This window comes from Rhinoderma darwinii, chromosome 4, assembly GCF_050947455.1.
Source record: "Rhinoderma darwinii isolate aRhiDar2 chromosome 4, aRhiDar2.hap1, whole genome shotgun sequence".
Lineage (NCBI taxonomy): Eukaryota > Metazoa > Chordata > Amphibia > Anura > Rhinodermatidae > Rhinoderma > Rhinoderma darwinii.
The window spans coordinates 332,313,873-332,340,576 of record NC_134690.1 but is presented as its reverse complement, the minus strand read 5'-3'; the positions used below and the strand labels follow the sequence as shown (position 1 = coordinate 332,340,576).

The following is a 26,704-nucleotide window of genomic DNA, read 5'->3' as shown; positions in this document are numbered from 1 at the left end:
GCCAAGAGGTTGCTGTTAAAGCACTTGCATCTTTATTTGTTTTTGACACCCAGGTGGAAGGTCATTTAAATAAAACATCCAAAATCAAGAATACGTTCTTTCCTGCCATCCCACTTCTCGATTTACAGAGTAGCCATATGTATTTCCAGTCTCTCTTGTTTAAACGGCCAGACATGAGAAGAGTTTGTGATGTTAAATCTTAATTACTTTTTTAGTCTCAAAATAGAATGCTAAAAGCCTTTTGGACGTGATCATAGAATATTTTAACCTTGACCAGTGCACTGGATGCACAATTTAAAGGTGTAAACGCAGACCAACAGGAGTAAAATTTCACCCTTTAAGAAGATCGTTGCAGAGAAAAGACTAAAATGACTTTCTTATTGGCAGCAAGGGCAGGCTGCACAAATGTCTTCATTTTTCTTATTGTAAAAGAAATCCAAGTTGGCTTCTACGCACAGACAAAGAATTATAAGTGTTCCAGATCTAATAACAGTCATGTGCTATATACATAGTGTAGGGGTGGAAAGATCAGTTAACTGCTGCTTTTGCTCAAGGTTTTCATTTAGATTCAACATAAGACAAATGCTAATATCATAAAAAAGTTAGAACTTTAATTGCTTTGTTGATTCTATGTCAGACGGGCCTGCACCATATTGCCAGAAAGAATAAGCTCCTTGACAAGAGCTCTGGATTTAATATATACATATAGGCGTAAACACCAAAGATTTGGAAGGGAGACTCCTTAACAACCCATCCAGCATTACACTTTACCACTGTACCAAATGAATAGAGCATCTGACAGGTCCTCACACTCCTGTGTACAAAGATAGGAAATAAATGTACAATAAAAAAATGGGATAAATAAGAAGCGGCTTCTTTGTCTTGAACTCTTCTCCAACTAATAAAGATGCAGCACTATAAGCAGCCCAGAACACTCCAAACAGCTGCAAATAAAACAGCAAAAAACAGTTATTTGTAGAAGTATCAAACTGCACAAGTGAAAAGATATTTGCAAAGCAAGCATTTAGGGCAGGGGTCTCAAGCACGCGGCCCCTGAGGCTGTCATCTGTGGCCCGCGGGACACAGAGCCGCTAGTATCGGCTCTGCTCTGGTACTCTGAAATCCTTGACATCGCTGTCCATGAATGGACACGCGATGTCAGGGTCTTCCCAGAGCGGAGTCCCGGGCAGAGCGCTAGCATAGGCTCTGCTCCGGGATTCTGGATTCCACTGACATCGCTGTCCACATATGGACAGCGATGTCCAGGGCTTCCCCAGAACTGGACAGAGATGTCAGGAGCACAGCTGGAGTCCCAGTAGGAGTGCTAGTAGCGCTCTGCCCGGGACTCCAGCTCTGGGGTTGCCCATGACATCTCTGTCCATATATGAACAGTAATGTCAGTTGTTTCCCCAAAGTTCCAGAGCAGAGCCTATACTAGTGCTTCGCCCTGGGACACCGGCTCTGGGGTTGTCCCTAACATCACATTCCGGTCCAGGAGGATCCCCTGACATCACTGTGTATGAACAGTGACATCAGGGGCTCCTCCAGCAGAGGAATCCCTGGCCAAAGAGTCGGCAACGCTCTGGCTGGGGATTCCACTCCAAGGGGGAGCCCCAATGGAGCTATCTACTGGGAGTGTCTTTGGTACTAGGCATCTACAGAGAGCCCGGTGACAGCATCGACAGAGGGCCCAGTGGCACGATCTAAAAAGGGGCTGCCTAATTTTGACATTTGTGTGTCTGCCCAACGCTGCCGGACTGTATTCAGCGACACTTAAAGGAACAGTGTCACCACAGAAAAAATTTTCATATGTTCAAGATGTTAGTGCTTTATTAAAAACGTTTATATTTATTTGTGTGTTTGTGTTTTACTTTTTCTTATTTTTACACTTTTTCTTCCCTATGGGGGCTGCCATTTTTTGTTCCATTTCTGTGTGTGTCGATTAACGACACATACAGACATGGAATACGGCAGCCACAGTCCGATAGGGACGACGAACGGCTCCCGTCCCATTCACTTGTGTGTACGGCGTCTGTGTGGGAACTGCGCATGCGCCGCTCCCACACAGTCCAACTTGAAATTGGCGCCGTCCGGCGCCATTTTCCTGTGGACCGGAAGTCGCGGCCGGACAGTAATATTACTACTTCCGGTCGCGGCTTCCGGACTTGTGCACTTGGACCAGCGGCAGCAGACGGAGCGGACGGACCGGAGGGAGCCGCGGTGGCAGGAGCAGGTAAGAGATTTCAATGTATGTTCGTGTTTGTGTACGTTTACTACTGTATGTAAACCTACTACACTGTGTGTTAGCTCAAAAAATGGCGACACACAGTGTAGGAGGTTAGACCGTTCAAACCCCTCGTTTATCCCGGCACTAGCCAGGATAAAGGAGGGGGGGATGCTGAGAGCTCACTAGAGCGAGGGCTTTTTACCCAATTTTGCAATGCTGCAATTTTGGGAATAGCTCCATCTGGTGACCAGAAATGGGAAATACTATAAATTAGAATTAATTTATAATATTTCCTGACTCGTGAAAAAAATAAAAAAAATTTGAACAATGTTTAATCACCCACACACTAAATGTTTAATTTAAAAAAACAAAACATGTTTTTCTGGCAACACATTGCCTTTAAACTGTAAAAGTGGATTGTTGAAATAAGCACGTGGAGAAATCTTGCAAATTTCCGGTAAGTTTAACCCCTTAATGACCAGCCTATTTTAAACCTTAATGACCAAGGTATTTTTTACGTTTTTCCATCGTCGCATTCCAAGAGCTATAACTTTTTCATTTTTGCGTCGAAATAGCTGTATAAGGTCTTGTTTTTTGCGGGACAAGTTGTATTTTTCAATAGGACCATTTAGAGGTACATATTATTTATTGATTAACTTTTATTAACTTTTTTCTTGGGGGGGAAATTGACACTTTTTTGCTGCCGTGAAAAGGCGTATTGGCGGTCACTAACGGGTTAAACCTAGCGCTATTATTATAGTAATGTAGTATTATAGGAACGTATTATTGTTATAGTAATGTATTATTATAGTAATATAGTGTTATAGTAGTTCAAATAATGAATTAACAATAATTTTGTAATGTATCAAATTTGAAAGTAATGCGGCACGTCAACTTCAAATTTTTTTTTCTATATGTGGCCCACTTACCCGGCCGAGTTTGAGACCCCTGATTTAGGGGGTGATTTTTTTTTGCTACTTTGCTTAGCCAACAATCTAGTCCAGGGGTGCACAACCGCAATGCCTTTCTGTTCGGCACACAACCACTTGTCCAACCACCTTTCTTATGCAAAGAACGGAATGCCATCGTTAGGGCTTATTCACACGAACGTATCATACGTCCGTGCTACGCGTATAATTTTCACGCGCGTCGCACGGACCTATGTTACTGAATGGTACCGTTCAGACTGTCAGTGAATTTCACGCAACGTATGTCCGCTGCGTGAAACTCATGACATGTCCTATATTTGGCCGTGTTTCGCGCTGCACGCACCCATTGAAGTCAATGGGTGCGTGCAAATCGCGCACGGCACACTGAAGCACTTCCGGGTGCCGCGCGTGATTCGCGCAACAGCAGTAACAACAATGAATGAAAACAGAAAAGCACCACGTGCTTTTCTGTTTGTAAACATAAAACCAGTGTCATCATGATGCTGGCTGAGCGAAAATCACGCAGCCGCGCACCATATGCTGATGAGAAACGGACCTTTTGCGCGCGCAAAAAGCAGCGTTTTTTTGCGCGCACAAAACGCACATGCTCGTGTGAATCCGGCCTTAGATGGCAGCTCCGTTTTCACTTTCCTGTGCTGATCATGCAGTGATTGCTTACATTCCTCGTCATAGAAAGGAGGAGCGCAGCACAAGATCTGGGGAGTACAAATGGTGCATCTGGCACTGTTATGGAGACACTTAGCGGCTGGCACCCTCATGGGGTGGCACTGTGAGGCTGTACGAGTTCTATTTTAAGCAACATAAAGGAGCAGTCCAGTTAAAGCTTTTACTATGTTATGCCTAGTGCAGGCCTGGGGGAGGGGGGGGGGAGGAGTCTGCATAATCTCTGTTTCATTCACCGCCCCCTCAGGCCCTGCTCACGGCATAACACAGTGTTTCAGTTTTTGAGGGTTTTCTCACTAGAGACATTTTTGGCATGTCCACAGGAAATGCCATAATTATCATCATGTGACACCCATATATAAAGAGAATACTTGTTCAGTATTTTAGAGAGGAGACGAGGTGGTCACACATGCACGCTGATCTCTCTATTGTAGTTTATGGGAGTTGTGAAACACTATTTTTTCGTGTTTTTCCAAAAGTGGAACCCCACTTGTTAGACATTTATCGCATATAGTGTCAATATGTTATAATTGTCTAAGATGGGAATACCCATTTAAACTTTTATTGACGAGCAATGTATCCCTTTGGACAACAAAAAGGTTGTGCAACCCCGGTCTAATTATTAGCCAATATTTATTTTTGTCACACGCAATATTGAAATACAGAAAAATGGGCAATAAAAAAAGTTTTTTCTCCATTAAAAAGTGTATAAATAGGTGGATGGGGTCAAGAGGGCAATCGCCCTACTAGTGGGAAGCAGAATATCTTTTCTGGTTTGTCTTAATACCGTCAAAGTGCCATTTTTAAACCCCTTAGGCTAAGTTCCGTTTGGAAGTTTGAGGCAGATTTTCCTATCCCTGCACGCCGATTTTCGCCCGCGGCCATTGAGCGCTGTGGGCATAAAAAGCTGCGAAATACACTTTCTCTGCCTCCCATTGATGTCAATGGGAGGTCAGAGGCGTAAATGCCCTTAGATAGGGCAAATCATTTGGAGGCATTTTCGCACCGTTTTTGACGAGTATTACGGCGCGGTTTCCGTGTAAAAAAACTGTGTACATAGCCTTAAGGTTCGGGCCTGTTTCCGGTTTTTCCCCCCACCCCGCCTTCTATGAGCCCTAATTTTTATTCCTTCTGTGGACCTAGCCGTTTGAGACTTGTTTTTTTGTTGAACGAGATGTGACTTTTAATGTCATCAATTTAATTTACCATATGATGAGCTTTTAAAAAAAATAAAAAGTGTGGGGTGGCATTAAAAAAAACCCAAAAACAGCAATTAGTCTATAGATTTTTGGGTTTCGTTTTACAACGAACACCGTGCAGTAAAAATGAAATGGTAACTTTATTATGCGGGTCAATGCAATTACAGCGCTACTGTACTAAATGTATATACATTCCTCAACATTGAAATTGCAACACCAGGAAGGGAAAGCTGTAAGGTTATTAAAATTGAGGAAGTAACAGGTGTCACAAAGATCTGCAAATGATGAAATTTTTAAGCACCTAGCTCCAATCTGTGGCATGTGGGAGAGGAATAAAAGCCCGATTGAAAGCAAAGTTTTTTTGCCACATGAATCTTCAAAAATCGGATTTAGTGGTGTGGGATGATTGAACAGGAGGCATCGCACATCGATGTGCCTGTTATCGCCACTTGTCGCAAACTTAGAGGGACAGAATCCTTGAACCTAGAGACCTTGGTTTATCACTCCGGCAGATTGCTACGCGCCTAGGCCGGGACGTCAGCACTGTTCAACGTTGCGTGTCCCAGGGGTTGGGAGAAAGATAAACGGGAATGACCGCAAAAGGTGCACGGAGAAGAACCTCTGCATGGACGGATCGTCTGATTGGAAGAATACCACGTAGTGATCCATTATGTACTGCAAGTGATATCACTTGCCAAGCCTAGGTAGGGCAGCAACCAGTGTCGACACAAACCATCAGAAGGCGTTTGAACGACATTGGGAAACAAGCCAGACGTCCAGCTACAGGTGTCCCATTGACCACATGCCATCACTCTCAAAGGCTATCATGGTGCACAGCAAGACTGGAATGGAGATCTATCATTCTACAGTGATGAGTCCCACTTTTGTCTCAGATGCCATGATAGCCGGAAATTGGTCTGGAGACCAAGTGGACAAAACCTTGATCCCTACTCCTGGCATTATGTTGTGGGGTGGCATAATGCACGTTAGCTGGACCACTCTAGTCTTCATTTCAGGTACACCAACAGCTCAGCGTTACATTGATTTGGCCATGGGACCAGTTTCTCCAAAGTGTTCCAGAAGCCGTTTTTCAACAGGACTCAATGCCAGGCCGCATTTTGTTCATGCTACTGTGAGCAGACTGCCAGGCCTAAATGTGCTACCATGGCCTGCAGCATCTCTGGACTAGTCTACCATCGTGAACATCTGGGACATCATTGATCGGCAATTGCAAATGAAGCTGCCAGCAGCCAATCTTAATGATTTGCGTGCCCAAGTGCATTCAGCGTGGAATAACATTCCTTAGACAACTATTGATAACATGGCAAGGCGTGTAAGTGTGTGTATTTCTGTGTGTGATGCTCATACTAAATACATCAAGATGTATGGAATATTTTGTTTTGATTTGTTTATCCTTTGCATATCATTAAAATGTCTATCGATCCTGTGATTTCCACAATTTCTAAACTTTTCCTTCTTGGTAATTTCAATGTTGAGGAGTGTATGTTTTACAAAATAAAAAAAATATCGTTGTGTAGCCATATTCTGAGATTCAGAACTATATTTTTCTGTCGATAGAGCGGTTTGAGGGCTTGATTTTTGCGGGCGAGCTGTAGTTTTTATTGGTTCTATTTTGGGGTGCATTCAACTTTTTCCTTGTTTTTTTCTTTTGAGAGGCAAAGTGACCAAAAACCTGCAATGTTGGCTTTATTTTTTATAACGTTGACCGTGCGGTATAAATAACGTTAGATTTTAATAGTTCGGACATAAACGGATGCGACTATACCAATTTTTATTGTTTACATTATTTTATTTAAAAAGTGTCAAACTCACTTTTTCTTACCTTTTTTTCTTTTAGTCTATCCTATAATCGCTGGTACAATATACTAAAATATGTATTGCAGTATATTGTCGTTTTAAAGGTCTCCTATTAAAACTATGTACACCTTTAAAATCTCTCTTAAACATTTTTATTAAAAAAAAGATTTCATCAGTGTTTGGTGCAAAAAATATTAAAAAGGTGTACATAGCCTTTCATTCCTGCAGGGCCTAAAAGGAGGAGCAACATGGAAGACCCAGGGCCTTCATTATGCCCCCAGATGCCATGACAACCAATTGGCGTCGCCGATGGGATGACACAGGAAGACCCCCCCTTTTGTCTAGTGGTCTCCATCATTCACATACACAAATAACAGCATTCACTTTAAAAAGGTGATTTCTGAGTGCTCTGGAATAATGTCACACAACATATTTCAACATTTTATGAGTTTCTCATTTGTAGACACCTTACCTTTATTGCTGTAGACACGATTTCAAAGGATCGAACCACCACAAGTGCAGGGACAATGACAATTAACGGAAGTAAGGAGTATCCTATAACACCAAGCACCTGTCCATAAGACACCTAAAGCCAGAAAAAAAAATAAACTGAATGGTAATCATACGGTTTGCTATGGGTCACTCCAAACTTTGCTCTAGATTTCAGAACTTATATTTATATCGGGGTAACATTGGCTTCAGCTTCAAAACCCCCAAAAAATGGGGCAGGGTTATGTTACAATATAGGAGTAGGAAGTGGGAAACAACAGCAGTGTTAAGCGTAATCATTTTAACAGTGCAGAGCCTGCAGGAATATGTGGTCATGGGAAAAGATTATTGATCAACTAGATCCTAATCAACCATGTGGTCAGACAGATCATTACTCGGGATCACATCCATTACTACTTATATTTGGAGGTACCCAGTAAGGCAGTAATAATTTATAAGTGGTGAACTTTAGGAATGCATACTCGCTCATCTCCTTAAATAGAAAAAAGGGAAGGTAAGATGGAATAAGCCTACAAGAGAACTCAAAAGTGTTTCACACGCCAGTCTTAAAAGTATGTTGGAGTAAAATTTGCAAAACTTATAAAGAGACGCCTCTTAAAACATTTGCCACATCTTTGGCTGTTTGTGCGCCAGAAATTAAAATCTAAGCTTGCTATGAGCCGGCATAGATTTGTACTACAATTTATGCCAATTTATGCTGTAAATAATAGTAAATGTGTCGGGCTAACAGTGGCCCCTCCAGCCTAACCCCGCCAACTTTTCTTGCCACTTTTCAAAAATGGCAAGAATAGTCAAAAAGGTTTGCGCAAATATGGCTTGCACCTAAATGTGCGACTACGCCACTAAAGTGGTAAAGATAATTTGATAAATGTTTTACATGCAGTAACAGTAAAAGAGTGTTTACTTACTTCACCACCAAGGACTCGTGCCAGAAGAAAGATGGTCAGTGATCCAAATATCCAAATTGTAATGATCCAAGACACAACCTTTACACAATAAATACATATGTATTTAAAAATAAGTTTTAGCATTTTAGTTCAAACAGAAAAATATGTTTACATCTAACACTGCCATTAGCATATATATGATTAAAGGTAGGCATGTATCCCGCTGTATAGGGACACAGTGGGACACGTCACCTAAACTCCACAGGAAGAGCAGTATTTGAAAACACATCAATATCGCCAGAGGCAAAAATATTAAAAGATTAGCCCTTGTTCCCAGATACCTATTGAATGCTTACTAATATTGTGGCGTATAACTCTATTATGAATAACTATAAGCATACAAATGAAGATTAAAAGTGCAATGTGAACTGAAAAGTCTCCATATAATGATACTAATAATACTCTGTAGTCAAGATCATCTAAGTGCAGAGTCAAACCACCATCTCTGATGGTCGCATTACCTATATGAAACAACTATGATTCGCGGCTGCAGTCTGCTTGAAAAGGGACTTAGAAAGAGCCGCCCCGAGATGTCTCACCACCGAAGTGGCATTCTCAGGGGAAAAGTGCGGCCATCACAGATGGTGGTTTGACTCTGCACTTAGATGGTACTGACTACAGACTATTATTAGTATCATTATATGGAGACTTTTTCAGTTCACATTGCGTTTTTAATCTTCATTTGTATGCTTATAGTTATTCATAATAGAGTTATACGCCACAATATTAGTAAGCATTCAATAGGTATCTTGGAAACAAGGGCTAATCTTTTTGCCTCTGGCGATATTGATGTGTTTTTGTGTGTACCTCAGCCCACCAGATACCTGGGTCCACTTTTTGTTTTTTGAATGAGCAGTATTTGAAGAGCTGTCTCCGGGGAAGCTCCTGATGTTACCGGGCACAGCACAGTGATATCAGGAGCTACAATGCTGGGCTTCCGATGCTTTGGCCGGGAACTCTGTGGTTGAAAGCCCCTGACATTACGGTTATATATTGACAGTGACATCAGGGAATTCCCCAGGGCCAGAATCCCTGGGACAAGCAGGTTGGAATAGTGTAGTCTACCACGTTATTCCATCCTCCAAAAAAAAAAAGAAAAAAGGGTGTACAGGCGTGTACCAGCCCGATGGAGACCAAAAGGACACTTTTGGCCTCAGTCGAGCCTATGGATATGTTTAGCTTGTACCTTGGGGCGCTTTCCCGACATAAATCGCTAAACATACTGCTAAAGCATGATGTGAACCAAGCATTACCTGAGCTCCTACAATGCAGTGGGGTTTTCCTACATCATGTTACTGTACAGAGCTTATTAGAAAGATAACACTTCCCAGAATGCAAGTCTACAGGGAAAGCTCTGTTCAGATATTGAGCCAGCGCGTATTGATGGGAGATTTCAGCCCTGAAGTCTGCAGAATTGTGACGGTAGCTCCAGACTATGATACAGGTTGCACCTTAGGATATGTACCAGATTAGTAGTGCTATGTATTAAAAACATTACTGAACTTGTTACGTAGGTTCATTCATATAAACTATAAAATGGTGTTCATAGGTGGGACATTAAAATCATGGATCCCCATGAAGTTCCCATCTGTATATCATCGAAGGGTGAAAAAGGCTTATGTTAAAAGTTATTTAAAGAGGCTCTGTCACCAGATTTTGCAACCCCTATCTGCTATTGCAGCAGATAGGCGCTGCAATGTAGATTACAGTAACGTTTTTATTTTTAAAAAACTAGCATTTTTGGCCAAGTTATGACCATTTTTGTAGTTATGCAAATGAGGCTTGCAAAAGCCCAAGTGGACGTGTTTAAAAGTAAAAGTCCAAGTGGGCGTGTATTATGTGCGTACATCGGGGCGTTTTTACTACTTTTACTAGCTGGGCGTTCTGACGAGAAGTATCATCCACTTCTCTTCAGAACGCCCAGCTTCTGCCAGATCACGCTGTGACATCACTCACAGGTCCTGCATCGTGTCAGACGAGCGAGGACACATCGGCACCAGAGGCTACAGTTGATTCTGCAGCAGCATCAGCGTTTGCAGGTAAGTAGCTACATCGACTTACCTGCCAACGCCAATGCTGCTGCAGAATCAACTGAAGCCTCTGGTGCCGATGTGTCCTCGCTCGTCTGACACGATGCAGGACCTGTGAGTGATGTCACAGCGTGATCTGGCAGAAGCTGGGCGTTCTGAAGAGAAGTGGATGATACTTCTCGTCAGAACGCCCAGCTAGTAAAAGTAGTAAACACGCCCCGATGTACGCACATAATACACGCCCACTTGGACTTTTACTTTTAAACACACCCACTTGGACTTTTGCAAGCCTCATTTGCATAACTACAAAAATGGTCATAACTTGGCCAAAAATGCTCGTTTTTTAAAAATAAAAACGTTACTGTAATCTCCATTGCAGCGCCTATCTGCTGCAATAGCAGATAGGGGTTGCAAAATCTGGTGACAGAGCCTCTTTAAAGCTGATAAGTAATACCTGAGATAGCAATGGACAGGGGAAAGTAATACAAAAGCCTTACTAAGCATAAACAGTTACTTGAAAGTAATCATAGCATTCACTAACCCCCCTTATTGCATACAAAGATGACATACTTACCCTAAACTGTCCATACAGGGAGATCATTGAAAAGAACAGAACAACAGCGAGTGGTCCCCAGAAGTCAGGGTTGTCTCTTACTACTTGTCTGTTGAATCCAAGAGATGGCATTGGCATAAGAACACAGCGTATTTTGTAGTAAATGTCTTTAAGATCTATGTCCAGCTCCTCACTGCAAAACAGGAAGTTAAAATAAAATCAGAGGGATTTCCTTCTTACAAAAGGTAAATAATTGCCCGAAATATGTGCCAAATGCCGTCCTGAATATTGTAGTACAATATATATATTTTAGACTGAAATCACACATGCTGTTTTTTTGAACCAAAGCCAGAAGTGGAGCAAATAGGAAGGAATAACTAATATGTCTACTCTCTTCTACTACTGTATTCGTCTCAAAAACTGCATATGTGAATATAGTCTATAGGGGTCTATCCCCTGTTTGTATTAATGACAAGTTAAAAAACTGGTAGCCCAGATGCAATTCTAGAGGGAACTTAAGCTAAAAAAGCTGTATGTACCCAAAACGGGTACCGATAGTCACAACAGCTCACCCCCCCCCCCAATCAAGGGAGAAAATAACTATATATATATATATATATATATATATATATATATATATATATATATATATGTATATACATACATATACACACACTGTAAATTTGGTGTAAAGGAACTGCATCACTCAAGATAATCCAAAGAAGCGTATTTGATTTATTCACCAAGCATAAAAACAATTGCGACGTTTCAACCAAAAAACAATGGAGGAATCGCAGTTATTTTCCCATTCCACAACACAGAATTATTCTTCAGTTTCCCAGTGAATTATATGGTACAAAAATGGGGCCATTGAAAACTACACAACCCGTCCAGCAAAAACAAGCCCTCATATTGCTTTGCAGCCAGAAAAATAAAATAGTTATGGCTTTTGGAAAGCGGGTAGGAAAAACTAAATTGAAAAATAGCTGCGGCAGAAATGGGCTAATACAAATTAGGCAAAAAGCAAAGTTACACTTCTGATGAACTAGAACCATAGATTAAAGCGCTGTTCGCAGATTCCTTCATGTTTGCCGGACAAAATAGCGCAGCGCTATTTTTCCTGGTAAAATTATGGAAACCGGACGAAACTCATTAAAGTCAATGGGCTCCATCGGGTGCCGTTTGTTTCCATCATGCGACAGATCATGCTCTTCAGTTTTTCTGTTCCTATGACTAAAGAAAATAGAAAACCTAGTGCAGAGGTGAAGAGCCTAAACCATTAAGACATGGATTTAAAGAAAATCTCACATCACCTGCGAGTTTTGCAAATTTTTTGGGGTCATTTATTTGGATATTCCTGTGAGAGGCTGCAATACGACTATATCTGGAATATAAAACTTTATTTTTTTGTTTCTGGACAATGTAGCCAAAAATCACAGACTGCAACATAGAGAAGTTTTTCACTAGTTTTCCCAAAGTCACAGCCAGAGTGTCCTAAAAAGGAATTATAGTGAACCTCCAGCTTCAGTTAACATTTACTAGCAGGCAAAACTTACTTACAACTTTAAATTTGCTATACAATTCATTCAAGAGGTTTCTCCTATAAACATTTATCACCTATTCCCACCGATCACGAGAACGCAGGCCTTTGAGTCCCCTATGTGAATGCCCAGTAGTGCGCATGCATTGCCACCGCTCCATTTACAGTCAATGGGACTGATAAAGGTAGCCAAATATAGTGTCTGGCTATGCTTGTCAGTGCCACAGTGAACAGAGTGGTATCAACGCATGTTCATCGTACACACATGGGACTTGGGGCCCCAGTAGTCAGAGCCCCAGTGATCAGATATTTGTCAACTATCCTGTGGATAGGTGATACATTTTGTAAATCATTTTAACCCATTTAGATAGGGCTAGTAGATTTTCAGCCATCACAGCAGTCCGTTATCTCTCATAGGAATCCATATTTAATCCATATTTGCTGTGGGATCCCTTTGTTTCATGGGCCTGTTGACTTTAACCGGTTCAGGACCGGCTATTTTGATCCTTCAGGACCAGACACCGTTTAGCCCCAGTTACAGGGGAAATCACCTCTGTTATAGTGACTATTGTCACTAATAGAGCTATGCTGGTAAGACCCAGCAGCAGTCTGCCAGACTGGTCACATGATCGCCGGGACCAATAGAGGCAGTGGCGCTGCCGCTATTAATATACACAGCGCTCATTGAGCACTGTGTAGAAGACCTCAGAGAAGATAGAACCAGCAAAAGCTGCTCCTATCATCTCCTCAGGGTCCCCGGCAGTCATTGACTGCCGGACTCGACATTCAGCTGCCCGATCGCACAGGCATCAAGCTAAAACCTTTGCCGTAAATAGTCTATGGCACGGGTTTTAAGGACCCTGACCGCCAGCTGTAAGTACATAGTCAGCGGTCAGGAACCAGTTAATAGTTTGCCCGTACTAAGGCTCTGTTGACACCTGCGTCATTATTTCCATGTATCTGTTCAGTCATAGTAAAAGACAAACAAAATAATGGCAGTACCGGATGACATGACTGTAAACAACGGCACTCTGACGGAATCCTTTGACTTCTGTCGGGTTTCCGTCATTTTGTCAAGGATTTTTGACGGAATTTGCAACCGGAGTCTCCAACGCAGATAAGAACAAGGCCCGAGGTACTTATACAGTTAATTCAGTCTCTGCTTTTGGGAGACTGGATATACACTTTAACCCTTGAGGACCTATACCATTTTTTTGTGTGTAGTGAACGAGTTGTTATGGTTACATTATACATAGATAGCATTTAGGGAATACCTAAAGCGATCTCAACCTTGACAAACACTTACAGGAGAGGCTTATTGTCTTCCGGGTCATTTTCTTCCACTTCTAACAACCACCCATATCCTCTTTGTCGGAGAAATGTTGTGGCTGTCGATTCTTTTGTAAAATCTCCACCAAGGTTTAACTTCACATCAGGTGCAGCTATGGAACCACTAAGGTCTAAGAAAAGAAGAAAATAGAAGCAAATTAAAGAGTCAACTTCAACTTTAGCTATTATGGCATTTTGACTGAAATATAGTGAATAGGAGATATGGAACCAACCGAATGTGCGGAGAGTTTTAAAAATGACCCATTAACTGCCACCGTTCCCCTAGGACTGTACAACCCTGTTCTCAGCCTGGTGGGGGTCCCATAGGTCAGACCCTTAATGATCAAATATTTATGGCAAACCCCATAAATATACTACCGGTGCCTACTGTGGGGAAACTACTTGAGGGTGTAGCTGTAAACATTTCTTTTACGTACTTTCTGTATCAAAAATACAAAATGTAACAATCACAGCTATTACAGGGGACTGTATTTTACTACAGCCTGAAATCAGCAAATGGGCTTTTAAAGGGGTTGTCTGGGCACGAGGCAGTTTTTCATACGGATGACCTATCCACAAGCATATGATCGGTGGCGTTCTGACACCCGGACCCCGCACCGATCAGCAAGGATGTCCATGCTGGAAGAAGACGGCTCTGGTCGTAGCATAGCGGCCATGCTGCACTACTGCAGGTCTGCTCCTATTCAAGTGAATAAGAGAAGAGCTAAAGCACGGCCACTATGCAGTGTTCCAATATTCCTGTAAGCCCTTGTGGGCAGGACCCTCTCTCCTCCTATACCAGTCAGTTAATCTGTAAGTCAATGTTTATTGTACTTGCTTGTTTTTATAGATTGTTCATATGTTTTGTATTTAATCCCCTCTGTATTTCATATGTACAGCTCCTGGAAGAGGGTTATAAAATTAATAATAATTTTCTTCAAAAACGCTTTTTCACCAAAGGGATCAAACCCAGCACATTAGTGCCGCCAGCCTATGCTGCATAATAAGTAAAAGCTATCCACGACTGTGGTGCCCTTAACACTTGTAAAAAAAAGCTGCCTTAGCTGCTACTTCAGGTGAGGTGGTGAGAAATGACCAATAACTCCAACGCATGTACTGACAATTGTGTACATAAGCTTACAGCTACCAAATTCTGTGGTCACAACACTGGGAAATATAAATACAACTTGCCGTTTAATTTTTTTTTCTCACAAGTTCATGACGTAAAGTGTAAGTTCAGCAGAAATTAGTTATACCTTTCATAGCATACCAGGGTCTTTGCAACAGCATTACTGAAGCTGCCCCTAGACCAGAGCTTCCCAACAAGGGTTCCCCCGAACATTACAGCAGCAAGTGCTGGCAATTTTACAGCAGAGATGGAAAACTGCTCAACCTGCTAAAAGAGGCCTTTCAAAACATATACAATAGACACGCAACATTGTGAACTTACTTTTAACCCCTTCCCTCTTTAGCCACTTTTGACCTTCCTGACAGAGCCTCATTTTTCAAATCGGACATGTTTCACTTTATGTGGTTAGAACGTCGGAATGCTTTTAACTATCCAAGCGATTCGGAGATTGTTTTCTCCTGACACATTGGACTTTATGTTACTGGCAAAATTTGCTCGATATGTTCAGCATTTAATTGTGAAAAACACGAAAATTTCGCGAAAAATTGCAAAAATTAGCATTTTTCTCAACTTAAATGTATCTGCTTGTAAGACAGGCAGTTATAGCACACAAAATTGTCGCTAATTAACATCCCCCATATGTCTACTTTAGATTGCCATCATTTTTTGAACATCCTTTTATTTTTCTAGGATGTTAAGGCTTTGAACTTTAGCAGCAATTTCTCACATTTTCAAGAAAATTTCAAAAGGCTATTTTTACAGGGGCCAGTTCACTTGTGAAGTGGCTTTGAGGGCCTTATATATTAGAAACCACAAAAAAATTCACCCCATTTTAAAAACTTCGCCCCTCAAAGTATTCAAAACAGCATTTAGAACATTTCTTAACCCTTTAAACTTTTCACAGGAATTAAAGCAAAGTAGGGGTGAAATTTACAAATTTCATATTTTTTTGCAGAAATTAATTTCTAATCCAATTTTCTTTATAACACAGAAAGTTTTACCAGAGAAACGCAACTCAATATTTATTGCCCAGGTTCTGCAGTTTTAGGAAATATCCCACATGTGGCCGTAGCATGCTACTGGACTGAAGCACTGGCCTCAGAAGCAAAGGAGCACCTAGTGGATTTTGGGGCCTTATTTTTATTCGATTATATATTATAGGCACCATGTCAGGTTTGAAGGGCTCTTGTGGTGCCAAAACAGTGGAAATCCCCCAAAAGTGATCCCATTTGGGAAACTACACACCTCAAGGAAATTATCTAGGGGTATAGTGAGCATTTTGACCGCACAGGTTTTTTACAGAAATTATTGGAAGTAGGCCGTGAAAATTAAAAAAAAATTTCAAAGAAAATGTAGGTTTAGCGATTTTTTTCTATTTTCCACAAGGACTAAAGGAGAAAAAGCACTGCAAAATTTGTAAAGCAATTTCTCCCGAGTAAAATAATACCCAACATGTAGTAATAAACGGCTGTTTCGACACACGGCAGGGCTTAGAAGGGATGGAGCACCATTTGGCTTTTGGAGTTCACATTTAGCAGGAATGGTTTGCGGAGGCCATGTCACATGTGCTAAGGCCCTAAGGGGCCAAAACAGTGGAAACCCCCACAAATGACCCCATTTTGGAAACTACACCCATTGAGGAAATTATCTAGGGGTATACTGAGCGTTTTGACCCCACAAGTTTTTTGCAGAAATTATTGGAATTAGGCCCTGAAAATAAAAATAATTTTTTTTTCAAAGAAAATGTAGGTTTAGCTAATTTTTTCTCATTTCCACAAGGACTGAAGGAGAAAAAGCACTGCAAAATTTGTAAAACAATTTCTCCCCTGAGTAAAACAGTACCCCACATGTGGTAATAAACGGCTGTTTGGACACACGGCAGGGCTTAGAATGGAAAGAGCGCTATTTGGCTTTTTGGAGATCACATTTAGCAGGAATGGTGTGCGGAGGCCATGTCGCATGTGCAAAGCCCCTGAGGGGACAAAACAATGAAAACGCCCAAAAAGTGACTCCGTTTAGGAAACTACACCTCTTGAGGAATTCATCTAGGGGTGTAATAAGCATTTTGACCCCATAGAGGTTTCATAGAATTTATTAGAATTGGGCAGTGAAAATAAAAATCCTTTTTCTTCAATAAGACGTAGCTTTAGCGCAAAAATTTTCATTGTCTCAACAAATAAAGGAAAAAAAGAACCCAACATTTGTAAAGCAATTTCTCCAGAGTACGGCAATACCCCATATGTGGTCATAAATGGCTGTTTGGGCACATGGCAGGGCTCAGAAGGGAAGGAGCGCCATTTGGAGTACAGATTTTGCTGGATTGGTTTCTGGGCGCCTGTGGGACCAAAACAGTGAAAACCCCCCAGAAGTGACCCCATTTTGGAAACTACACCCCTCAATGCATTTACCTAGTGGCGTAGTGAGCATGTTAACCCTGCAGGTGTTTTGTAGAAATTAGTAAGCACTCGATGTAGCAGAGTGAAAATGGGATTTTTTTTCCATAGATATGCCAATATGTGGTGCCCAGCTTGTGCCACCATAACAAGACAGCTCTCTAATTATTATGCAGTGTTTTCCGGTTTTAGAAACACCCTACATGTGGCCCTAATCTTTTGCCTGGACATTCGACCAGGCTCAGGAATGAAAGCGTACCATGCGAAATTGAGGCCTAATTTGGCGATTTACAAAGTATTGGTTCACAATTGCAGAGGCTCAGATGTGAAATAAAAAGAAACTCCTGAGAAGTGACCCCATTTGGAAACTGCACCCCTCAAGGCATTTATTAAGGGGTGTAGTGAGCATTTTCACCCCACAGGTCTTTTCCATAAATGAATGCGCTGCGGATGGTGCAAATTAAAAATTTATATTTTTCCCTAGATATGCCATTTCAGTAGTAAAAATATGTCATGCCCAGCTTATGCCACTGGAGACAAACACCCCAAAAATTGTTAAAAGGGTTCTCCCGGGTATGACGATGCCATATATGTGGAAGGAAACTACTGTTTGGGCACACTGTAGGGCTCAGATGGGAGAGAGCGCCATTTGGCTTTTGGAGAGCGGATTTTGCTTGGTAGTAGATTTGTTTGAGTATTACTGGTGTTTCCATTTATAATGTGGGGGTACATGTAAGCTGGGCAGAGTACATCAGGGGCATAGTCAGGTGGTATAATAATGGGGTAAAAAAACAATAAAATAATCCATAGATGTGTGTTACGCTGTGAAGCAATCCTTTCTGCACAGGCCGGTGTCGCACTGATATATGGGGTCCTTTCTTATGCCCCTTTTGGTCCACACTCCGCACCTTTGCAGTTTGGGGAATTTTGCTGGGAAAGTGTTGTCCTGGTATAATACGGGCACCCTTCTAGCAGATATGTTTGGGCCCCCCCCTTCCTGGTTCCCTAATTTTAGGTCCTTGATAAATCACCTCTTGAAACAGAAGAAATGTTCCCCTCGGGCACAACTGCATATTTTTTATTTCCTGACTTATTGGAGCCATAATTAATTTTATTTTTTCATATACGTAGTGGTTTCAGGGCTGGTTTGTTGCGGGACGAGCTGTAGTTATTATTGGTACCATTTTGGGGTACATGCGACTTTTTGATCAGCTTTTATCCTATTTTTTGGGAGGCCAGGTAAACAAAAAAACCACAATTCTGGCATAGCTTTTTTAGGTTTTTTTTTATACAACATTCACCATGCGTTATAAATTACATGTTACCTTTATTCTGCGGGTCAGTACGATTCTGGCGATACCTAATTTATAGCACTTTTTTATGTTTTACAACTTTTTGCACAATAAAATTACTTTTGTAAAAAGAATGTATTTTTTCTGTCGCCAAGTTGTGAGAACCATAACTTTTTAATTTTTTTGTCGACGGAGCTGTATAAGGGCTTGTTTTTTGCGAGACGAGCTATAGTTTTTATAGGTACCATTTTTGGATACGTGCAACTTTTTGATCACTTTTTATTCCAATATTTGAAGGGCAAAGTGACCAAAAAATAGAAACTCTGGTATTGTTTTTTACGCTGTTCACCGCGTGCAATAAATAGTATAATATTTTGATACCTCAGGTCGTTACAGTCGAGGCGATACCAAATACGTATGGTTTATTTATTTTTTTCAATAATAAAGGACTTGATAAGGGAAAAAGGGCGATTGTGTTTTATTTTATTACTTGAAACTTTTTTTTTTTACACTTTTTTTCCAAGTCCCACTAGGGGACTTGAAGTTCCAACTTTCTGATGTTTTTTTTCTAACACATTGCACTACCTACGTAGTTCAATGTATTAGATCTGTCAGTTATTCACTGACAGCAAGCCGATTAGGCTTCGCCTCCCGGCGGGGCCTAGTCGGCTTCCGCAATGGCAGAGCAGGAGGCCATTGTGTCTCCTGTTGCCATAGCAGCAGTCGCCAGTCCTGATTGCCTGTCACGGCTGGCGATCTGCTAGCAACCGCTAAGATGCAGCAATCACTTTCGATTGCTGCATCGAAGGGGTTAATGCGAGGGATCGGAGCTAGCTCCGGTTCCTGGCATTACAGGTGGATGTCAGCAAAAACCTACAGCTGACTTCCACCGCTGATGACGCCGGATCAGCTCCTGTGCCGGCGCCATCTTGCCGGCAGCTACGGAAGCCGATCAGGATACGCCGCCGGGCGGATCTTGACCGGCTTCCGTGCTAGGCAGACTGGGAGGCCAGTATTAGGCCTCCGGTTGCCATTGCAGCCACTGGAATCACGGCAATTTCATTGCTGGGGTTCCGATGAGCTGCAAACACCTGAAGTGCAGCACTCGCGTTTGAGCTCTGCACTTAAGGGGTTAACGGCGGGGATCGAAGTGAAAATAAGTTACACATATTTGGTATCGCCGCGTCCGTAACGACCCCAACTATAAAATGATGATATTATTTAACCCACACGTGAACGCCGTAAAAAATAAAATAAAGTGTCAGAATTGCTGTTTTCCGTTCATTCTACCTGAAAAAAATTTGATAAAAAGTGATCAAAAAGTCGAATGTACTCCAAAATGGTACCAATAAAAACTACAAGTTGTCCCGCCAAAAAAAAAGCCCTTATACAGCTACAGTGAAAAAATGAAAAAAGTTATGACTCTAAAAAGATGGTGACACAAAAATAAATAATTTAAAAAAAAAAAAAAAAAAGTGTTTTTACTGTGTAAAAGTGGTAAAACATAAAAAAAAAAACATAAATATGGTATCGCTGCAATACTAAAGACCATACGGTAAAACAGCATAAAATTAAGACGCAAAAAAGTATGGCGAAATTTCAGATTTTTTTCCAGTATCTTACTAAAAAAAAGTTAATCAATAAATTGTAAGTACCCCAAAATGGTGGCATTAAAAAATACAACTTATTCCACACAAAAAAAGTCCTTATACAGCTATAATGAAATTAATGGGAGGAAAGGCTACAATACCTGTGAATCGCTGCTAAACACACGTCGAAGATTCACAGTGAGCAAGAAGAAAGGAAGGGAAAGCAGCACTCGTACAAGCGCTGCGGCCTCTTCAAAACAGCTGATCGGCGGGGGTCCCGGGAGTCGGACCTCAACCCATCAGCTATCGATGGTCTATCCTGAGGATAGGCCATCCATTTTTACTGGCTGGAAAACCCCCTAGGCTGTGTTCACACAGAGTTTTTTGCAGGAGGAAAAACGGCTCCAGACGGTTTTTGCACAGTGGTTTGACAAAAACTCGTCAAAACACTCGTCGAGGCGTTTTTTTCCTCTTTCTGACTGATTGAAATGGGGTTTTGGAGGCGGAAACCGCCTCAAGATGGGTCATGACGCATCTTTTTACCGCGACGCATTTTTTTTTACTCGCGGTAAAAAAAACTCGTCCAACTCCCATTGAAATCAATGGGAGGCATTTTTGGGCGGTTTTTGAGGAGTTTTGCGGCGCGGTTTCCTCTGTGTGAACAGGGCCTTAACGTTCAGAATAATTCTTCGTTTTCTCTGAGCTAGTGGGTGGATCCTAACAACAATCATGTCTTCTATAGACTGCACACAGACAAGAGGAGAATCTGCTCTCCTATCTCTATCTTACAGAGGTGTCCTTCATACCTTTCCGGTTATCTTAACATATCCTGAGATATGTGGCACAAGATGACCAGCTATGATAAAAAACATGGGGAAAAAAACAATGTCACAAGATGTCTATGCTACATGTGGCCACCCACTGTTTGTAATGTGAATTGAAGCCTGTCAATAGTATTGATAGCATGTCGCGATATTGTATTGAATTTGTTTCAGGAGGGATTGGAGTCCTTAACCAAGTTCAAGCAAAGGTAAGGGTGGACACATCTTTGTATAGAAGCAGTAGCAGCATGGAGGAGATTACACAGCAGTGAAGAGCAGAGTAGCTGTGAATCCAATACTGGGGTGAGATAGAACACCTACTAGAAGGCGCTGCATCATGTGTGTCTCTCTCTCACTATGCTCCTGCTCCCTTATCCACTCTCCTTAGACTTCTATAGGCAGCTGTAACCTGATCCCTCAATGAGATGAGGAGACATAAAAAGCAGTACATTTAAACTGGGTTTACACTGTGCATTTTTGTTGCATTTTTAGCATGTGTCTTTTGTTTTGGTTGATGAACACCCATTGAGTGACATGGTATCTACCAAAAGAAAAAACGCATGCCTGAACCCAGCCTTCGAGTGAGTGACCAGCTAGAGGGGCTGGTGGGAGTGGGAGGAATAAAGCCTGATAAGTGGAGAAAAAGGCATTTCTAATTAGTAACATATTACAAAGTCTTTTATATTTATTCGCTGTCTGTTGAAAAGTTAGTGACCATTTATAGAGGCTCTGTCACCACATTATAAGTGGCCTATCTTCTACTGTGATCGGCGCCGTAATGTAGATTACAGCAGTGGTTTTTATTTAGAAAAAAACGATTTTGACGGAGTTATGACCTATTTTAGATTTATGCTAATGACTTTCTTAATAGACAACTGGGCGTGTTTTACTTATTGACCGAGTGGGCGTTGTACAGAGGAGTGTATGACACTGACCAATCAGCGTCATACACTTCTCTCCATTCATTTACTCAGCATATAGTGATCCTGCTAGATCATGATGTACATTCACATACTCGCACATTAATGTTACTGAAGTGTCTTGAGAGTTAAAGAGGCTCTGTCACCAGATTTTGCAACCCCTATCTGCTATTGCAGCAGATCGGCGCTGCAATGTAGATTACAGTAACGTTTTTATTTTTAAAAAACGAGCATTTTTGGCCAAGTTATAACCATTTTCGTATTTATGCAAATGAGGCTTGCAAAAGTACAACTGGGCGTGTTGAAAAGTAAAAGTCCAAGTGGGCGTGTATTATGTGCGTACATCGGGGCGTGTTTACTACTTTTACTAGCTGGGCGTTGTGTATAGAAGTGTCATCCACTTCTCTTCACAACGCCCAGCTTCTGGCAGTGCAGACACAGCCGTGTTCTCCAGAGATCACGCTGTGTCGTCACTCACAGGTCCTGCATCGTGTCGGCACCAGAGGCTACAGATGATTCTGCAGCAGCATCGGCGTTTGCAGGTAAGTCGATGTAGCTACTTACCTGCAAATGCTGATGCTGCTGCAGAATCAACTGTAGCCTCTGGTGCGGACACGATGCAGGACCTGTGAGTGACGTCACAGATCTGCACTGCCAGAAGCTGGGCGTTCTGAAGAGAAGTGGATGATACTTCTCATCAGAGCGCCCAGCTAGTAAAAGTAGTAAACACGCCCCGATGTACGCACATAATACACGCCCAGTTGTACTTTTACTTTTCAACACGCCCAGTTGTACTTTTGCAAGCCTCATTTGCATAAATACGAAAATGGTCATAACATGGCCAAAAATGCTCGTTTTTTAAAAATAAAAACGTTACTGTAATCTACATTGCAGCGCCTATCTGCTGCAATAGCAGATAGGGGTTGCAAAATCTGGTGACAGAGCCTCTTTAATAGACATTGCTTCCAGCCAGGACGGGATGTCTATTCACTATCCCGACACTTCGGTAACGTTTGTGTGGGACTTACAGCACAGCAAGCGTAATCTCGCGAGGCTGGATCCACCTTTCTGGTCATTGTCTTTTTTTTCTTTTCTTTCCAATGCATCAAAAATAAAATGGAAATGAAAATGGTACAGATTCAAAATATCCTACTGTATTGTGTCTACAATGCAATCGTATATACCAACAGTATGCGGTTTTTAAGAATTAAAAAAAATAAAAAAAAGAGGCTATACAGGTAGAGTCCATTTGATTTGTGTTTTTTGTTTGTCCTAATTTTTTAAAAGGAAATTAAAGTTTCATATTTTTTTCAACATTTATTTTTCCGTCTGCCATGAACTTACATACATATATTTTGCATTACTTTTCAGTTGTTTTGTAAAGCATAGCAACCCAAGGACACAATGTTCACATACGTCCACCCCATATAAGCCTCTGGACACTGTACAGAATATGTTGATTGTTTTTATTTATTTCCAGATGTAGAGCACTGACATAATGACCAAACAGGATTTGAATAGAGCCCAACATTTGACTTGTTTTGAACATATCGAAGCCAAAACCATCACAAATACATTCTATTGACTTCAATGGTAAACACAACAGAACAGAGGTTAAGGCTTGGGCTACATGGCCGCGACACAGGTAATGAGTCAAAGTGGCCACGTTGCGACACGCAGGTTGCCACGACCACGACAGTCGCAAGAATTTCGAACCGGATGTATTTTTCTGCGACTGTCGTGCTCGGGTCGCGGCAACCTGCAAGTCACAGCATGGCAACATTGACTTTCATTATTCGGGCAGGACAACACATCGATATTAGGCCATGTGTCCTGCGTCGCGGCCAAAGTCGCAGTGTCGCCCTAGCCTAATTGAAGCCAATTGATGGACTCTGCCATCGAAAAATATCCTAATGAAATCAATGGGGACATTAACAGAAATCATTTTGACAGTAAAAACGACAGACAGAATAACGTAAAGACCAAAGTTGCTTGTGTGGGGGAATGGGCTACTCCACAAGGGTGTACCCCGAAAGTAACCACACACAGTCCTCTGTTCCTCTTTACATTTACTGTACATTCTCCTATACCTTCCTGCCAGTGACAACACAGCACACGTTCACATACAGTACACAGACGTAAACATCTCTATAGGGCAGGAAATAGCGCAGGAGAGTTTATACCTCTGTACACACAGACAGCTGAGCTGGCACACATGACTTTATTAAAGGCAGAGCACTGGTAATGGTAGCGCAGCGTTACGTGTGAGGACAGCGCAGCACTAGAAGTGTCAGGACTAGGCCTCACCTTCTTCCTCGGTGGACGATACAAAGGTGAAGTCCCCAGGATTATTGTTATGGGGGTGCAGGGAAGGGCCCGGCGGCTGCATCCTTCTACTGCTGCTAGGGGTGATGTTGGTGACGGCAGTGACGTTTCAGGCCAGCTTCACAGGCTCTACGTGGGGAGGAGAACGCCGTGACGTCACGCACATACCAGGACACCAGCGTCCCACCTTCTGGTGTTACGTCAAATGACAACCAGTTCGGTTCAGGTACAGCGGAAAAAATCCTAATGACTTGAAGTCGAGTCCACTTCTGCCTGAACGCCCCTCCCTACTAGCCACGCAGCGTTTGTGAACACGAGACATCCGGCTATCTTCCGGTGTTTACATTACTTGTTGTGATTGTGTCGTTTTCTATGTTCTTAATAAAGTTTTTATTGTTTAAAAAAAACAAACCAGAAAGCAACCAGTTTGTGCACAGTTATGACAGACTTGTTTACTAATTGTCTGACAAAGCAAAGATGATTCTCTCTGGTAGTTTAACTTTTATCGTAGTGGAAATATTTAACCCCTTAATGAAGAGGCCTGAAAAGGCCTTAAAGGCTATGTACACGTTCAAAACTTTTTTTTTCTTTATTAAATAAAATTGTCCATCAGTGTGATTGGTGCAACATTGTAATTACATTTTATTAAAAAATATTTTTGCTTTTTCAGATACAGCTGCTTTGTATTCTGCATACAGAGCAGCTGTGTCGTTCGTTGAATCCCGTATCCGTTAGTTCAGCGTCACTGACGGGTTCAGTGACAGCAAATCCTGCGTGTCTCTGACACACAGGATCGAGCTGCTATTGATCACATCTAAGTTCATCATTTAGATGTGATAGATTACAGGTGGATCCAGCATGTCATAGACACGCAGGACCCGTTGTCACTGAACCCGTCAGTGACGCTGAACTGACAGATACAGGATTCAACGAACGATACAGCTGCTCTGTATACAGAATACAAAGCAGCTGTATCTGAAAAAGCAAAAATAATTTTTAATAAAATGTAATTACAATGTTGCACCAATCACACTGACGGACAATTATTATTATTTTTTTAAATAAATAGTTGTCGTGTACATAGCCTTTAATATAAACCCCCTAAATATAGACCACCTAAATTAGTACAGACTGCAAAGCCCTCAAAATACAGACCCCCCCCCCCCTAATGTATTTAAGACCAGATGTGCAGATACCCAACTCTCCCCATTCCTGCAGTCCTCTTTACTCCTGGGCACCACCACAGTCAATGCTGGCCAGCGTTGGGACGTTGAAGGGTACTGCAGGAACGGGAAAGAGCAGGTATATTTTATAGAGTCTTCAATGTTACGTTCACATGTATGAAATAGAAAAAAATCCTGAATTAGAACGCTCTAACGCTATAATTCAAGCGCTTTTTCTATATTTCATAGAGGATGCGGGGCACCTGGAGATTTGCCTCCTTTTCTGGGAGGTCTCCCGTTTTTCCAAAAGTCTCCTGGCATTCTGGTAGCATCGGCAAGTGTGTTCTAATCAATGGCCCTGACACATTTTTAAGCCAAATTTAGCCAGGGATCCAAAAAGAAGAGGAAGTTGAACTTGGTACAATTCTGACAGACATCTGCACAATATCCGTATTGTAAATCCAAATGCGTTTCTAAATTTACACACAAATGCGGTATTAGATCCCCATTCATTTTAAATGGAGGCAATCCATAAAATGTCCATAGGAATTTCGCAACAGATAAGGCATGCTGCACATTTGAAAACCCACAGCACATCGCATCCTAAAATTTGTACAGATTTTTCCACAAAGTGTAATTAGATTTTCAAATATCTCATTCACTGAATGCGAAAAGGTATTTTGCACCAAAAATATATACGCATATGCAGGGCCGGCCTTAGGCTAGATGGCACCCTGTGCGAAATTATCTTTCGGTGCCCCACCACCATCATAAAAAAAATGCCCCATAAAAAAAGTATAATGCCCCCCCACAGTATAATGCCCTATATAGTGCCCCACACAGTATAATGCCCCTTTAGTGCCCCCATACACTATAATAATAATAATATTTAATAATATATTATAACCCCTTCAAGGACACAGTATTTTGTCCTCTAATTGTGCCCAGACAGTATTATGCCCCCTAAGTGACACACACAGTATATTGCCCCCTGTAGTACCCCTACACAGTATAATGTCCGCTTAGTGGCCCCCACTAAGTATAATAATGCCCCCCTCCCCTGGCTGCCACAAACAGCCCCCCCTTGTAGATAGTGCCGCCCTGTAGAATGTGCCATACAGCACCCCCCCCCCCAAAGTTTTTTGTAAGGCAAAAAAAACCTGCCTCAAAATTGCTTCAGGAATTGACAGCCTTGTTTGACCTTTTTTTTGCGTTTTCTTAAGCCGCTGAAGCTAATGCAAAAGACGCAGGAAAAAATGCTCCAAATGAGCACCGCATGTATTTTCTGCCTCCTATTAATTTCAAT

The 26,704-nt window shown here is 41.7% G+C and overlaps 1 protein-coding gene across 1 annotated transcript; it reads right to left on the bottom strand.

Moving 5' to 3' along the window:
- Positions 1-589: 589 nt before the first annotated feature.
- Positions 590-24,553, bottom strand: YIPF4 (Yip1 domain family member 4). The gene is made up of 6 exons (XM_075864438.1): positions 24,218-24,553; positions 13,744-13,897; positions 10,919-11,090; positions 8,276-8,353; positions 7,330-7,443; positions 590-944 (listed from the first exon to the last, which is right to left on the bottom strand). Exons 1-6 carry the CDS (start codon positions 24,297-24,299, stop codon positions 807-809), a joined length of 738 nt encoding a protein of 245 aa, XP_075720553.1. The 5' UTR covers positions 24,300-24,553; the 3' UTR covers positions 590-806.
- Positions 24,554-26,704: the final 2,151 nt, after the last annotated feature.